Source organism: Diorhabda carinulata, chromosome 2 (assembly GCF_026250575.1).
Source record: "Diorhabda carinulata isolate Delta chromosome 2, icDioCari1.1, whole genome shotgun sequence".
NCBI lineage: Eukaryota > Metazoa > Arthropoda > Insecta > Coleoptera > Chrysomelidae > Diorhabda > Diorhabda carinulata.
In genome coordinates this window covers 20938491-20951992 of record NC_079461.1, presented here as the reverse complement: position 1 = coordinate 20951992, position 13502 = coordinate 20938491, and the positions used below count along the sequence as shown (strand labels likewise).

Genomic DNA, 13502 nt, shown 5'->3' with positions numbered 1-13502 from the left:
AGGGGGACTAAATGACAGATTACTTTCATGAAAACTACTCTATATACTAACCTGTAGTTGAAAAACTAATGAAAAAGATTTCTCCAGTTTCAGTTGCTTCTGTGGCTTCTGGAGTTTCGATCTTATGTTCTCTAGTAGAGGCTGCCACTATCTCCGTTTCTTGTTCGGATTCTGTCATCTCAGAGAACGTCTCAGGCACCTCTGTGGCTTCTGGAGTTTCGATCTTATGTTTTCGAGTAGATGCTGCCACTATCTCCGTTTCTTCTTCGGATTCTGTCGTCTCAGAGAACGTCTCAGACACCTCTGTGGTTTCTGGAGATCCGATCTTATGTTCTCTAGTAGAGGCTGCCACTATCTCCGTTTCTTCTTCGGATTCTGTCGTCTCAGAGAACGTCTCATACACCTCTGTGGTTTCTGGAGATCCGATCTTATGTTCTGTAGTAGAGGCTGCAACTATCTCCGTTTCTTCTTCGGATCCTGTCGTCTCAGGGAACGTCTCAGACATCTCTGTGGCTTCTGGAGTTTCGATCTTATGTTCTCTAGTAGAGGCTGCCACTATCTCCGTTTCTTCTTCGGATTCTGTCGTCTCAGACACCTCTGTGGTTTCTGGAGTTTCGATCTTATATTCTCTAGTAGAGGCTGCCACTATCTCCGTTTCTTCTTTGGATTCTGTCGTCGCAGAGAACGTCTCAGACACCTCTGTGGCTTCCGGAGTTTCGTTATTATGCTCTCTAGTAGAGGCTGCCACTATCTCCGTTTCTTCTTCGGATTCTGTCGTCGCAGAGAACGACTCAGACACCTCTGTGGCTTCCGGAGTTTCGATTTTATGTTCTCTAGTAGAGGCTGCCACTATCTCCGTTTCTTGTTCGGATTCTGTCGTCTCAGAGAACGTCTCAGACACCTCTGTGGTTCCTGGAGATCCGATCTTATATTCTCTAGTAGAGGCTGCCACTATCTCCGTTTCTTGTTCGGATTCTGTCGTCTCAGAGAACGTCTCAGACACCTCTGTGGTTTCTGGAGTTTCGATCTTATATTCTCTAGTAGAGGCTGCCACTATCTCCGTTTCTTCTTTGGATTCTGTCGTCGCAGAGAACGACTCAGACACCTCTGTGGCTTCCGGAGTTTCGATTTTATGTTCTCTAGTAGAGGCTGCCACTATCTCCGTTTCTTGTTCGGATTCTGTCGTCTCAGAGAACGTCTCAGACACCTCTGTGGTTTCTGGAGATCCGATCTTATGTTCTGTAGTAGAGGCTGCCACTATCTCCGTTTCTTCTTCGGATCCTGTCGTCTCAGGGAACGTCTCAGACATCTCTGTGGCTTCTGGAGTTTCGATCTTATGTTCTCTAGTAGAGGCTGCCACTATCTCCGTTTCTTCTTCGGATTCTGTCGTCTCAGACACCTCTGTGGTTTCTGGAGTTTCGATCTTATATTCTCTAGTAGAGGCTGCCACTATCTCCGTTTCTTCTTTGGATTCTGTCGTCGCAGAGAACGTCTCAGACACCTCTGTGGCTTCCGGAGTTTCGTTATTATGTTCTCTAGTAGAGGCTGCCAGTATCTCCGTTTCTTCTTCGGATTCTGTCGTCGCAGAGAACGACTCAGACACCTCTGTGGCTTCCGGAGTTTCGATTTTATGTTCTCTAGTAGAGGCTGCCACTATCTCCGTTTCTTGTTCGGATTCTGTCGTCTCAGAGAACGTCTCAGACACCTCTGTGGCTTCTGGAGATTCGATCTTATGTTCTCTAGTAGAGGCTGCCACTATCTCCGTTTCTTCTTCGGATTCTGTCGTCTCAGAGAACGACTCAGACACCTCTGTGGCTTCCGGAGTTTCGATTTTATGTTCTCTAGTAGAGGCTGCCACTATCTCCGTTTCTTGTTCGGATTCTGTCGTCTCAGAGAACGTCTCAGACACCTCTGTGGTTTCTGGAGATCCGATCTTATGTTCTCTAGTAGAGGCTGCCACTATCTCCGTTTCTTCTTCGGATTCTGTCGTCTCAGAGAACGTCTCATACACCTCTGTGGCTTCCGGAGTTTCGATCTTATGTTTTCGAGTAGCAGCTGCTACTATCTCCGTTTCTTCTTCGGATTCTGTCATCTCAGAGAACGTCTCTGGCACCTCTGTGGCTTCCGGAGTTTCGATCTTATGTTTTCGAGTAGCAGCTGCTACTATCTCCGTTTCTGCTTCGGATTCTGTCGTCTCAGACACCTCTGTGGCTTCTGGAGTTTCGATATTATGTTCTCTAGTAGTGGCTGCCACTATCTCCGTTTCTTTTTCGGATTCTGTCGTCTCAGAGAACGTTTCAGACACCTCTGTGACTTCTGGAGTTTCGATATTATGTTCTCTAGTAGAGGCTGCCACTAACTCTGTTTCTGCTTCGGATTCTGTCGTTTCAGACACCTCTGTGGTTTCTGGAGATCCGATCTTATGTTCTCTAGTAGAGGCTGCCACTATCTCCATTTCTTGTTCGGATTCTGTCATCTCAGAGAACGTCTCAGGCACCTCTGTGGCTTCCGGAGTTTCGATCTTATGTTTTCGAGTAGATGCTGCCACTATCTCTGTTTCTTGTTCGGATTCTGTCGTCTCAGAGAACGTCTCAGACACCTCTGTGGCTTCTGGAGTTTCGATCTTATGTTCTCTAGTAGAGGCTGCCACTAACTCCGTTTCTGCTTCGGATTCTGTCGTCTCAGACACCTCTGTGGTTTCTGGAGATCCGATCTTATGTTCTCTAGTTGAGGCTGCCACTATCTCCGTTTCTTCTTCGGATTCTGTCATCTCAGAGAACGTCTCTGGCACCTCTGTGGCTTCCGGAGTATCGATCTTATGTTTTCGAGTAGCAGCTGCTACTATCTCCGTTTCTTCTTCGGATTCTGTCATCTCAGACACCTCTGTGGCTTCCGGAGTTTCGATTTTATGTCCTCTAGTAGAGGCTGCCACTATCTCCGTTTCTTCTTCGGATTCTATCGTCTCAGAGAACGTCTCAGACACCTCTGTGGCTTCTGGAGTTTCGATATTATGTTCTCTAGTAGAGGCTGCCACTATCTCCGTTTCTTCTTCGGATTCTGTCGTCTCAGAGAACGTCTCAGACACCTCTGTGGCTCCCGGAGTTTCGATCTTATGTTTTCGAGTAGCAGCTGCTACTATCTCCGTTTCTGCTTCGAATTCTGTCGTCTCAGAGAACGTCTCAGACACCTCTGTGGCTTCTGGAGTTTCGATCTTATGTTCTCTAGTAGAGGCTGCCATTAACTCCGTTTCTGCTTCGGATTCTGTCGTCTCAGACACCTCTGTGGCTTCCGGAGTTTCGATTTTATGTTCTCTAGTAGAGGCTGCCACTATCTCCGTTTCTTCTTCGGATTCTGTCGTCTCAGAGAACGTCTCAGACACCTCTGTCGCTTCTGGAGTTTCGATCTTATGTTCTCTAGTAGAGGCTGCCACTAACTCCGTTTCTGCTTCGGATTCTGTCGTCTCAGACACCTCTGTGGCTTCCGGAGTTTCGATCTTATGTTTTCGAGTAGCAGCTGCTACTATCTCCGTTTCTTCTTCGGATTCTGTCATCTCAGAGAACGTTTCAGACACCTCTGTGGCTTCCGGAGTTTCGATATTATATTTTCGAGTAGCAGCTTCTACTATCTTCGTTTCTTCTTCGGATTCTGTCATCTCAGAGAACGTCTCAGAAAACTCTGTGGCTTCTGGATATCCGATCTCATGTTTTCGAGTAGCCGCTGTCACTATCTCCGTTTCTGCTTCGGATTCTGTCGTCTCAGAGAACGTCTCAGAAACCTCTGTGGCTTCTGGAGTTTCGATCTTATGTTCTCTAGTAGAGGCTGCCACTATCTCCGTTTCTTCTTCGGATTCTGTCGTCTCAGAGAACGTCTCAGACACCTCTGTGGCTCCCGGAGTTTCGATCTTATATTTTCGAGTAGCAGCTGCTACTATCTCCGTTTCTGCTTCGAATTCTGTCGTCTCAGAGAACGTCTCAGACACCTCTGTGGCTTCAGGAGTTTCGATCTTATGTTCTCTAGTAGAGGCTACCACTAACTCCGTTTCTGCTTCGGATTCTGTCGTCTCTGACACCTCTGTGGCTTCCGGAGTTTCGATCTTATGTTTTCGAGTAGATGCTGCCACTATCTCGGTTTCAGGTTCGGATTCTGTCGTCTCAGAGAACGTCTCAGACACCTCTGTGGCTCCCGGAGTTTCGATCTTATGTTTTCGAGTAGCAGCTGCTACTATCTCCGTTTCTGCTTCGAATTCTGTCGTCTCAGAGAACGTCTCAGACACCTCTGTGGCTTCTGGAGTTTCGATATTATGTTCTCTAGTAGAGGCTGCCACTATCTCCGTTTCTTCTTCGGATTCTGTCGTCTCAGAGAACGTCTCAGACACCTCTGTGGCTCCCTGAGTTTCGATCTTATGTTTTCGAGTAGCAGCTTCTACTATCTCCGTTTCTACTTCGGATTCAATCGTCTCAGAGAACATTTCAGACACCTCTGTGGCTTCTGAAGTTTCGATCTTATGTTCTCTAGTAGAGGCTGCCACTATCTCCGTTTCTTTTTCGGATTCTGTCATCTCAGAGAACGACTCAGACACCTCTGTGGTTTCTGGAGATCCGATCTTATGTTCTCTAGTAGAGGCCGCCACTATCTCCGTTTCTTGTTCGGATTTTGTCATCTCAGAGAACGTCTCTGGCACCTCTGTGGCTTCCGGAGTTTCGATCTTATGTTTTCGAGTAGCAGCTGCAACTATCTCCGTTTCTTCTTCGGATTCTGTCATCTCAGAGAACGTTTCAGACACCTCTGTGGCTTCCGGAGTTTCGATATTATATTTTCGAGTAGCAGCTTCTACTATCTTCGTTTCTTCTTCGGATTCTGTCATCTCAGAGAACGTCTCAGACAACTCTGTGGCTTCTGGATATCCGATCTTATGTTTTCGAGTAGCCGCTGTCACTATCTCCGTTTCTGCTTCGAATTCTGTCGTCTCAGAGAACGTCTCAGACACCTCTGTGGCTTCTGGAGTTTTAATCTTATGTTCTCTAGTAGAGGCTACCACTAACTCCGTTTCTGCTTCGGATTCTGTCGTCTCAGACACCTCTGTGGCTTCCGGAGTTTCGATCTTATGTTTTCGAGTAGATGCTGCCACTATCTCGGTTTCAGGTTCGGATTCTGTCGTCTCAGAGAACGTCTCAGACACCTCTGTGGCTCCCTGAGTTTCGATCTTATGTTTTCGAGTAGCAGCTTCTACTATCTCCGTTTCTACTTCGGATTCAATCGTCTCAGAGAACATTTCAGACACCTCTGTGGCTTCTGAAGTTTCGATTTTATGTTCTCTAGTAGAGGCTGCCACTATCTCCGTTTCTTGTTCGGATTCTGTCATCTCAGAGAACGTCTCAGGCACCTTTGTGGCTTCCGGAGTTTCGATCTTATGTTTTCGAGTAGATGCTGCCACTATCTCTGTTTCTTGTTCGGATTCTGTCGTCTCAGAGAACGACTCAGACAACTCTGTGGTTTCTGGAGATCCGATCTTATGTTCTCTAGTAGAGGCCGCCACTATCTCCGTTTCTTGTTCGGATTCTGTCATCTCAGAGAACGTCTCAGGCACCTCTGTGGCTTCCGGAGTTTCGATCTTATGTTTTCGAGTAGATGCTGCCACTATCTCCGTTTTTTGTTCGGATTCTGTCGTCTCAGAGAACGTCTCAGACACCTCTGTGGCTTCCGGAGTTTCGATCTTATGTTTTCGAGTAGATGCTGCCACTATCTCCGTTTTTTGTTCGGATTCTGTCGTCTCAGAGAACGTCTCAGACACCTCTGTGGCATCTGAAGTTTCGATTTTATGTTCTCTAGTAGAGGCTGCCACTATCTCCGTTTCTTGTTCGGATTCTGTCATCTCAGAGAACGTCTCAGGCACCTCTGTGGCTTCCGGAGTTTCGATTTTATGTTCTTTAGTAGAGGCTGCCACTATCTCCGTTTCTTCTTCGGATTCTGTCGTCTCAGAGAACGTCGCAGACACCTCTGTGGCTTCTGGAGTTTCGATCTCATGTTTTCGACTAGCAGCTGCTACTATCTCCGTTTCTTCTTCGGATTCTGTCGTCTCAGAGAACGTCTCAGACAACTCTGTGGCTTCTGGATATTCGATCTTATGTTCTCGAGTAGCCGCTGTCACTATCTCAGTTTCTTCTTCGGATTCTGTCATCTCAGAAAACGTCTCAGACACTTTTGTGGCTTCTGGAGTTTCGATCTTACGTCCTCTAGTAGAGGCTGCCACTAACTCCGTTTCTTCTTCGGGTTCTGTCGTCTCAGAGAACGTCTCAGACACCTCTGTGGCTTCTGGAGTTTCGATCTTATGTTCTCTAGTAGAGGCTGCCACTATCTCCGTTTCTTCTTCGGATTCTGTCGTCTCAGAGAACGTCTCAGACACCTCTGTGGCTTCTGAAGTTTCGATTTTATGTTCTCTAGTAGAGGCTGCCACTATCTCCGTTTCTTGTTCGGATTCTGTCATCTCAGAGAACGTCTCAGGCACCTCTGTGGCTTCCGGAGTTTCGATCTTATGTTTTCGAGTAGATGCTGCCACTATCTCCGTTTCTTGTTCGGATTCTGTCGTCTCAGAGAACGTTCCAGACACCTCTGTGGCTTCCGGAGTTTCGATTTTATGTTCTTTAGTAGAGGCTGCCACTATCTCCGTTTCTTCTTCGGATTCTGTCGTCTCAGAGAACGTCGCAGACACCTCTGTGGCTTCTGGAGTTTCGATCTCATGTTTTCGACTAGCAGCTGCTACTATCTCCGTTTCTTCTTCGGATTCTGTCGTCTCAGAGAACGTCTCAGACAACTCTGTGGCTTCTGGATATTCGATCTTATGTTCTCGAGTAGCCGCTGTCACTATCTCAGTTTCTTCTTCGGATTCTGTCATCTCAGAAAACGTCTCAGACACTTTTGTGGCTTCTGGAGTTTCGATCTTACGTCCTCTAGTAGAGGCTGCCACTAACTCCGTTTCTTCTTCGGGTTCTGTCGTCTCAGAGAACGTCTCAGACACCTCTGTGGCTTCTGGAGTTTCGATCTTATGTTCTCTAGTAGAGGCTGCCACTATCTCCGTTTCTTCTTCGGATTCTGTCGTCTCAGAGAACGTCTCAGACACCTCTGTGGCTTCTGGAGTTTCGATCTTATGTTCTCTAGTAGAGGCTGCCACTATCTCCGTTTCTGCTTCGAATTCTGTCGTCTCAGAGAACGTCTCAGACACCTCTGTGGCTTCTGGAGTTTCGATAGTATGTTCTCTAGTAGAGGCTGCCACTAACTCCGTTTCTTGTTCGGATTCTGTTGTCTCAGAGAACGTCGCAGACACCTCTGTGGCTTCTAGAGTTTCGATCTCATGTTTTCGAGTAGCCGCTGTCACTATCTCAGTTGCTTCTTCGGATTCTGTCATCTCAGAAAACGTCTCAGACACTTTTGTGGCTTCTGGAGTTTCGATCTTATGTTCTCTAGTAGAGGCTGCCACTATCTCCGTTTCTTCTTCGGATTCTGTCGTCGCAGAGAACGTCTCAGACACCTCTGTGGCTTCTGGAGTTTCGATTTTATGTTCTTTAGTAGAGGCTGCCATTAACTCCGTTTCTGCTTCGGATTCTGTCGTCTCAGACACCTCTGTGGCTTCCGCAATTTCCATCTTATATTTTCGAGTAGATGCTGCCACTATTTCTGTTTCTTGTTTGGATTCTGTCGTCTCAAAGAACGTCTCAGACACCTCTGTGGTTTCTGGAGTTTCGATATTATGTTCTCTAGTAGAGGCTGCCACTATCTCCGTTCCTTCTTCGGATTCTGTCGTCGCAGAGAACGTCTCAGACACCTCTGTGGCTTCTGGAGATTCGATCTTATGTTCTCTAGTTGAGGCTGCCACTATCTCCGTTTCTTCTTCGGATTCTGTCGTCACAGAGAACGTCTCAGACACCTCTGTGGCTCCCGGAGTTTCGATCTTATGTTTTCGAGTAGCAGCTGCTACTATCTCCGATTCTTCTTCGGATTCTGTCGTCGCAGAGAACGTCTCAGACACCTCTGTGGCTTCTGGAGTTTCGATTTTATGTTCTTTAGTAGAGGCTGCCATTAACTCCGTTTCTGCCTCGGATTCTGTCATCTCAGACACCTCTGTGGCTTCCGGAATTTCAATCTTATGTTCTCGAGTAGATGCTGCCACTATCTCTGTTTCTTGTTCGGATTCTGTCGTCTCAGAGAACGTCTCAGACACCTCTGTGGCTCCCGGAGTTTCGATCTTATGTTTTCGAGTAGCAGCTGGTACTATCTCCGTTTCTGCTTCGAATTCTGTCGTCTCAGAGAACATTTCAGACACCTCTGTGGCTTCTGAAGTTTCGATCTTATGTTCTCTAGTAGAGGCTGCCATTAACTCCGTTTCTGCCTCGGATTCTGTCGTCTCAGACACCTCTGTGGCTTCCGGAATTTCAATCTTATGTTCTCGAGTAGATGCTGCCACTATCTCTGTTTCTTGTTCGGATTCTGTCGTCTCAGAGAACGTCTCAGACACCTCTGTGGCTCCCGGAGTTTCGATCTTATGTTTTCGAGTAGCAGCTGCTACTATCTCCGTTTCTGCTTCGAATTCTGTCGTCTCAGAGAACGTCTCAGACACCTCTGTGGCTTCTGGAGTTTCGATCTTATGTTCTCTAGTAGAGGCTGCCACTAACTCCGTTTCTGCTTCGGATTCTGTCGTCTCAGACACCTCTGTGGCTCCCGGAGTTTCGATCTTATGTTTTCGAGTAGCAGCTGCTACTATCTCCGTTTCTGCTTCGAATTCTGTCGTCTCAGAGAAGGTCTCAGACACCTCTGTGGCTTCTGGAGTTTCGATCTTATGTTCTCTAGTAGAGGCTGCCACTAACTCCGTTTCTGCTTCGGATTCTGTCGTCTCAGACACCTCTGTGGCTTCCGGAGTTTCGATCTTATGTTTTCGAGTAGATGCTGCCACTATCACGGTTTCAGGTTCGGATTCTGTCGTCTCAGAGAACGTCTCAGACACCTTTGTGGCTCCCGGAGTTTCGATCTTATGTTTTCGAGTAGCAGCTTCTACTATCTCCGTTTCTACTTCGAATTCAATCGTCTCAGAGAACATTTCAGACACCTCTGTGGCTTCTGAAGTTTCGATCTTATGTTCTCTAGTAGAGGCTGCCATTAACTCCGTTTCTGCCTTGGATTCTGTCGTCTCAGACACCTCTGTGGCTTCCGGAATTTCAATCTTATGTTCTCGAGTAGATGCTGCCACTATCTCTGTTTCTTGTTCGGATTCTGTCGTCTCAGAGAACGTCGCAGACACCTCTGTGGCTTCTGGAGTTTCGATCTTATGTTTTCGACTAGCAGCTGCTACTATCTCCGTTTCTCCTTCGGATTCTGTCGTCTCAGAGAACGTCTCAGACACCTCTGTGGTTTCTGGAGTTTCGATCTTATGTTTTCGAGTAGCAGCTGGTACTATCTCCGTTTCTGCTTCGAATTCTGTCGTCTCAGACACCTCTGTGGCTTCCGGAGTTTCGATTTTATGTTCTTTAGTAGAGGCTGCCACTATCTCCGTTTCTTCTTCGGATTCTGTCGTCTCAGAGAACGTCGCAGACACCTCTGTGGCTTCTGGAGTTTCTATCTCATGTTTTCGACTAGCAGCTGCTACTATCTCCGTTTCTCCTTCGGATTCTGTCGTCTCAGAGAACGTCTCAGACACCTCTGTGGTTTCTGGAGTTTCGATCTTATGTTTTCGAGTAGCAGCTGGTACTATCTCCGTTTCTGCTTCGAATTCTGTCGTCTCAGACACCTCTGTGGCTTCCGCAATTTCGATCTTATGTTTTCGAGTAGATGCTGCCACTATTTCTGTTTCTTGTTTGGATTCTGTCGTCTCAGAGAACGTCTCAGACACCTCTGTGGTTTCTGTAGTTTCGATATTATGTTCTCTAGTAGAGGCTGCCACTATCTCCGTTCCTTCTTCGGATTCTGTCGTCGCAGAGAACGTCTCAGACACCTCTGTGGCTTCTGGAGATTCGATCTTATGTTCTCTAGTAGAGGCTGCCACTATCTCCGTTTCTTCTTCGGATTCTGTCGTCACAGAGAACGTCTCAGACACCTCTGTGGCTCCCGGAGTTTCGATCTTATGTTTTCGAGTAGCAGCTGGTACTATCTCCGTTTCTGCTTCGAATTCTGTCGTCTCAGAGAACGTCTCAGACACCTCTGTGGCTTCTGGAGTTTCGATTTTATGTTCTTTAGTAGAGGCTGCCATTAACTCCGTTTCTGCCTCGGATTTTGTCATCTCAGACACCTCTGTGGCTTCCGGAATTTCAATCTTATGTTCTCGAGTAGATGCTGCCACTATCTCTGTTTCTTGTTCGGATTCTGTCGTCTCAGAGAACGTCTCAGACACCTCTGTGGCTCCCGGAGTTTCGATCTTATGTTTTCGAGTAGCAGCTTCTACTATCTCCGTTTCTACTTCGAATTCAATCGTCTCAGAGAACATTTCAGACACCTCTGTGGCTTCTGAAGTTTCGATCTTATGTTCTCTAGTAGAGGCTGCCATTAACTCCGTTTCTGCCTCGGATTCTGTCGTCTCAGACACCTCTGTGGCTTCCGGAGTTTCGATCTTATGTTTTTGAGTAGATGCTGCCACTATCACGGTTTCAGGTTCGGATTCTGTCGTCTCAGAGAACGTCTCAGACACCTCTGTGGCTCCCGGAGTTTCGATCTTATGTTTTCGAGTAGATGCTGCCACTATCTCCGTTTCTACTTCGGATTCTGTCGTCTCAGAGAACGTCTCAGACACCTCTGTGGCTCCCTGAGTTTCGATCTTATGTTTTCGAGTAGCAGCTTCTACTATCTCCGTTTCTACTTCGGATTCAATCGTCTCAGAGAACATTTCAGACACCTCTGTGGCTTCTGAAGTTTCGATCTTATGTTCTCTAGTAGAGGCTGCCACTATCTCCGTTTTTTGTTCGGATTCTGTCATCTCAGAGAACGTCTCAGGCACCTTTGTGGCTTCCGGAGTTTCGATCTTATGTTTTCGAGTAGATGCTGCCACTATCTCTGTTTCTTGTTCGGATTCTGTCGTCTCAGAGAACGACTCAGACACCTCTGTGGTTTCTGGAGATCCGATCTTATGTTCTCTAGTAGAGGCCGCCACTATCTCCGTTTCTTGTTCGGATTCTGTCATCTCAGAGAACGTCTCAGGCACCTCTGTGGCTTCCGGAGTTTCGATCTTATGTTTTCGAGTAGATGCTGCCACTATCTCTGTTTCTTGTTCGGATTCTGTCGTCTCAGAGAACGACTCAGACACCTCTGTGGTTTCTGGAGATCCGATCTTATGTTCTCTAGTAGAGGCCGCCACTATCTCCGTTTCTTGTTCGGATTCTGTCATCTCAGAGAACGTCTCAGGCACCTCTGTGGCTTCCGGAGTTTCGATCTTATGTTTTCGAGTAGATGCTGCCACTATCTCTGTTTCTTGTTCGGATTCTGTCGTCTCAGGGAACGTCTCAGACACCTCTGTGGCTTCTGGAGTTTCGATCTTATGTTCTCTAGTAGAGGCTGCCACTATCTCCGTTTTTTCTTCGGATTCTGTCGTCTCAGAGAACGTCTCAGACACCTCTGTGGCTTCTGGAGTTTCGATCTTATGTTCTCTAGTAGAGGCTGCCACTAACTCCGTTTCTGCTTCGGATTCTGTCGTCTCAGACACCTCTGTGGCTTCCGGAGTTTCGATTTTATGTTCTTTAGTAGAGGCTGCCACTATCTCCGTTTCTTGTTCGGATTCTGTCGTCTCAGAGAACGTCTCAGACTCCTCTGTGGTTTCTGGAGATTTGATCTTATGTTCTCTAGTAGAGGCTGCCACTATCTCCGTTTCTTCTTCGGATTCTGTCGTCGCAGAGAACGTCTCAGACACCTCTGTGGCTTCTGGAGTTTCAATTTTATGCTCTTCAGTAGAGGCTGCCATTAACTCCGTTTCTGCTTCGGATTCTGTCGTCTCAGACACCTCTGTGGCTTCCGCAATTTCGATCTTATGTTTTCGAGTAGATGCTGCCACTATTTCTGTTTCTTGTTTGGATTCTGTCGTCTCAGAGAACGTCTCAGACACCTCTGTGGTTTCTGGAGTTTCGATATTATGTTCTCTAGTAGAGGCTGCCACTATCTCCGTTCCTTCTTCGGATTCTGTCGTCGCAGAGAACGTCTCAGACACCTCTGTGGCTTCTGGAGATTCGATCTTATGTTCTCTAGTAGAGGCTGCCACTATCTCCGTTTCTTCTTCGGATTCTGTCGTCTCAGAGAACGTCTCAGACACCTCTGTGGCTCCCGGAGTTTCGATCTTATGTTTTCGAGTAGCAGCTGGTACTATCTCCGTTTCTGCTTCGAATTCTGTCGTCTCAGAGAACGTCTCAGGCACCTCTGTGGCTTCTGGAGTTTCGATTTTATGTTCTTTAGTAGAGGCTGCCATTAACTCCGTTTCTGCCTCGGATTCTGTCGTCTCAGACACCTCTGTGGCTTCCGGAATTTCAATCTTATGTTCTCGAGTAGATGCTGCCACTATCTCTGTTTCTTGTTCGGATTCTGTCGTCTGAGAGAACGTCTCAGACACCTCTGTGGCTCCCGGAGTTTCGATCTTATGTTTTCGAGTAGCAGCTTCTACTATCTCCGTTTCTACTTCGGATTCAATCGTCTCAGAGAACATTTCAGACACCTCTGTGGCTTCTGAAGTTTCGATCTTATGCTCTCTAGTAGAGGCTGCTACTATCTCCGTTTCTTTTTCGGATTCTGTCGTCTCAGAGAACGTCTCAGACACCTCTGTGGCTCCCGGAGTTTCGATCTTATGTTTTTGAGTAGCAGCTGCTACTATCTCCGTTTCTGCTTCGAATTCTGTCGTCTCAGAGAACGTCTCAGACACCTCTGTGGCTTCTGGAGTTTCGATCTTATGTTCTCTAGTAGAGGCTGCCACTAACTCCGTTTCTGCTTCGGATTCTGTCGTCTCAGACACCTCTGTGGCTTCCGGAGTTTCGATCTTATGTTTTCGAGTAGATGCTGCCACTATCCCCGTTTCTGGTTCGGATTCAGTCGTCTCAGAGAACGTCTCAGACACCTCTGTGGCTCCCGGAGTTTCGATCTTATGTTTTCGAGTAGCAGCTGATACTATCTCCGTTTCTGCTTCGAATTCTGTCGTCTCAGAGAACGTCTTAGACACCTCTGTGGCTTCTGGAGTTTCGATTTTATGTTCTTTAGTAGAGGCTGCCATTAACTCCGTTTCTGCCTCGGATTCTGTCGTCTCAGACACCTCTGTGGCTTCCGGAGTTTCGATCTTATGTTTTCGAGTAGCAGCTGCTACTATCTCCGTTTCTTCTTCGGATTCTGTCATCTCAGAGAACGTTTCAGACACCTCTGTGGCCTCCGGAGTTTCGATCTTATGTTTTCGAGTAGCAGCTGCTACTATCTCCGTTTCTGCTTCGAATTCTGTCGTCTCAGAGAACGTCTCAGACACCTCTGTGGCTTCTGGAGTTTCGATCTTATGTTCTCTA

The 13502-nt window shown here is 47.1% G+C and overlaps 2 protein-coding genes across 2 annotated transcripts; both read right to left on the bottom strand.

The window, feature by feature from the left end:
• Positions 1-46: 46 nt before the first annotated feature.
• LOC130903876 (mucin-4-like) lies at positions 47-2476 on the bottom strand. Its single transcript, XM_057816237.1, has 5 exons — positions 2063-2476; positions 1400-1990; positions 596-1333; positions 251-529; positions 47-178 (listed from the first exon to the last, which is right to left on the bottom strand). The coding sequence occupies exons 1-5, from the start codon at positions 2474-2476 to the stop codon at positions 47-49; spliced, it is 2154 nt and encodes a 717-aa protein (XP_057672220.1).
• Positions 2477-2489: 13 nt separating this feature from the next.
• LOC130903875 (mucin-2-like) lies at positions 2490-13222 on the bottom strand. The gene is made up of 9 exons (XM_057816236.1): positions 12878-13222; positions 9878-12277; positions 9443-9664; positions 8024-9268; positions 5792-7219; positions 5129-5566; positions 4223-5068; positions 2655-3064; positions 2490-2499 (listed from the first exon to the last, which is right to left on the bottom strand). The coding sequence occupies exons 1-9, from the start codon at positions 13220-13222 to the stop codon at positions 2490-2492; spliced, it is 7344 nt and encodes a 2447-aa protein (XP_057672219.1).
• Positions 13223-13502: the final 280 nt, after the last annotated feature.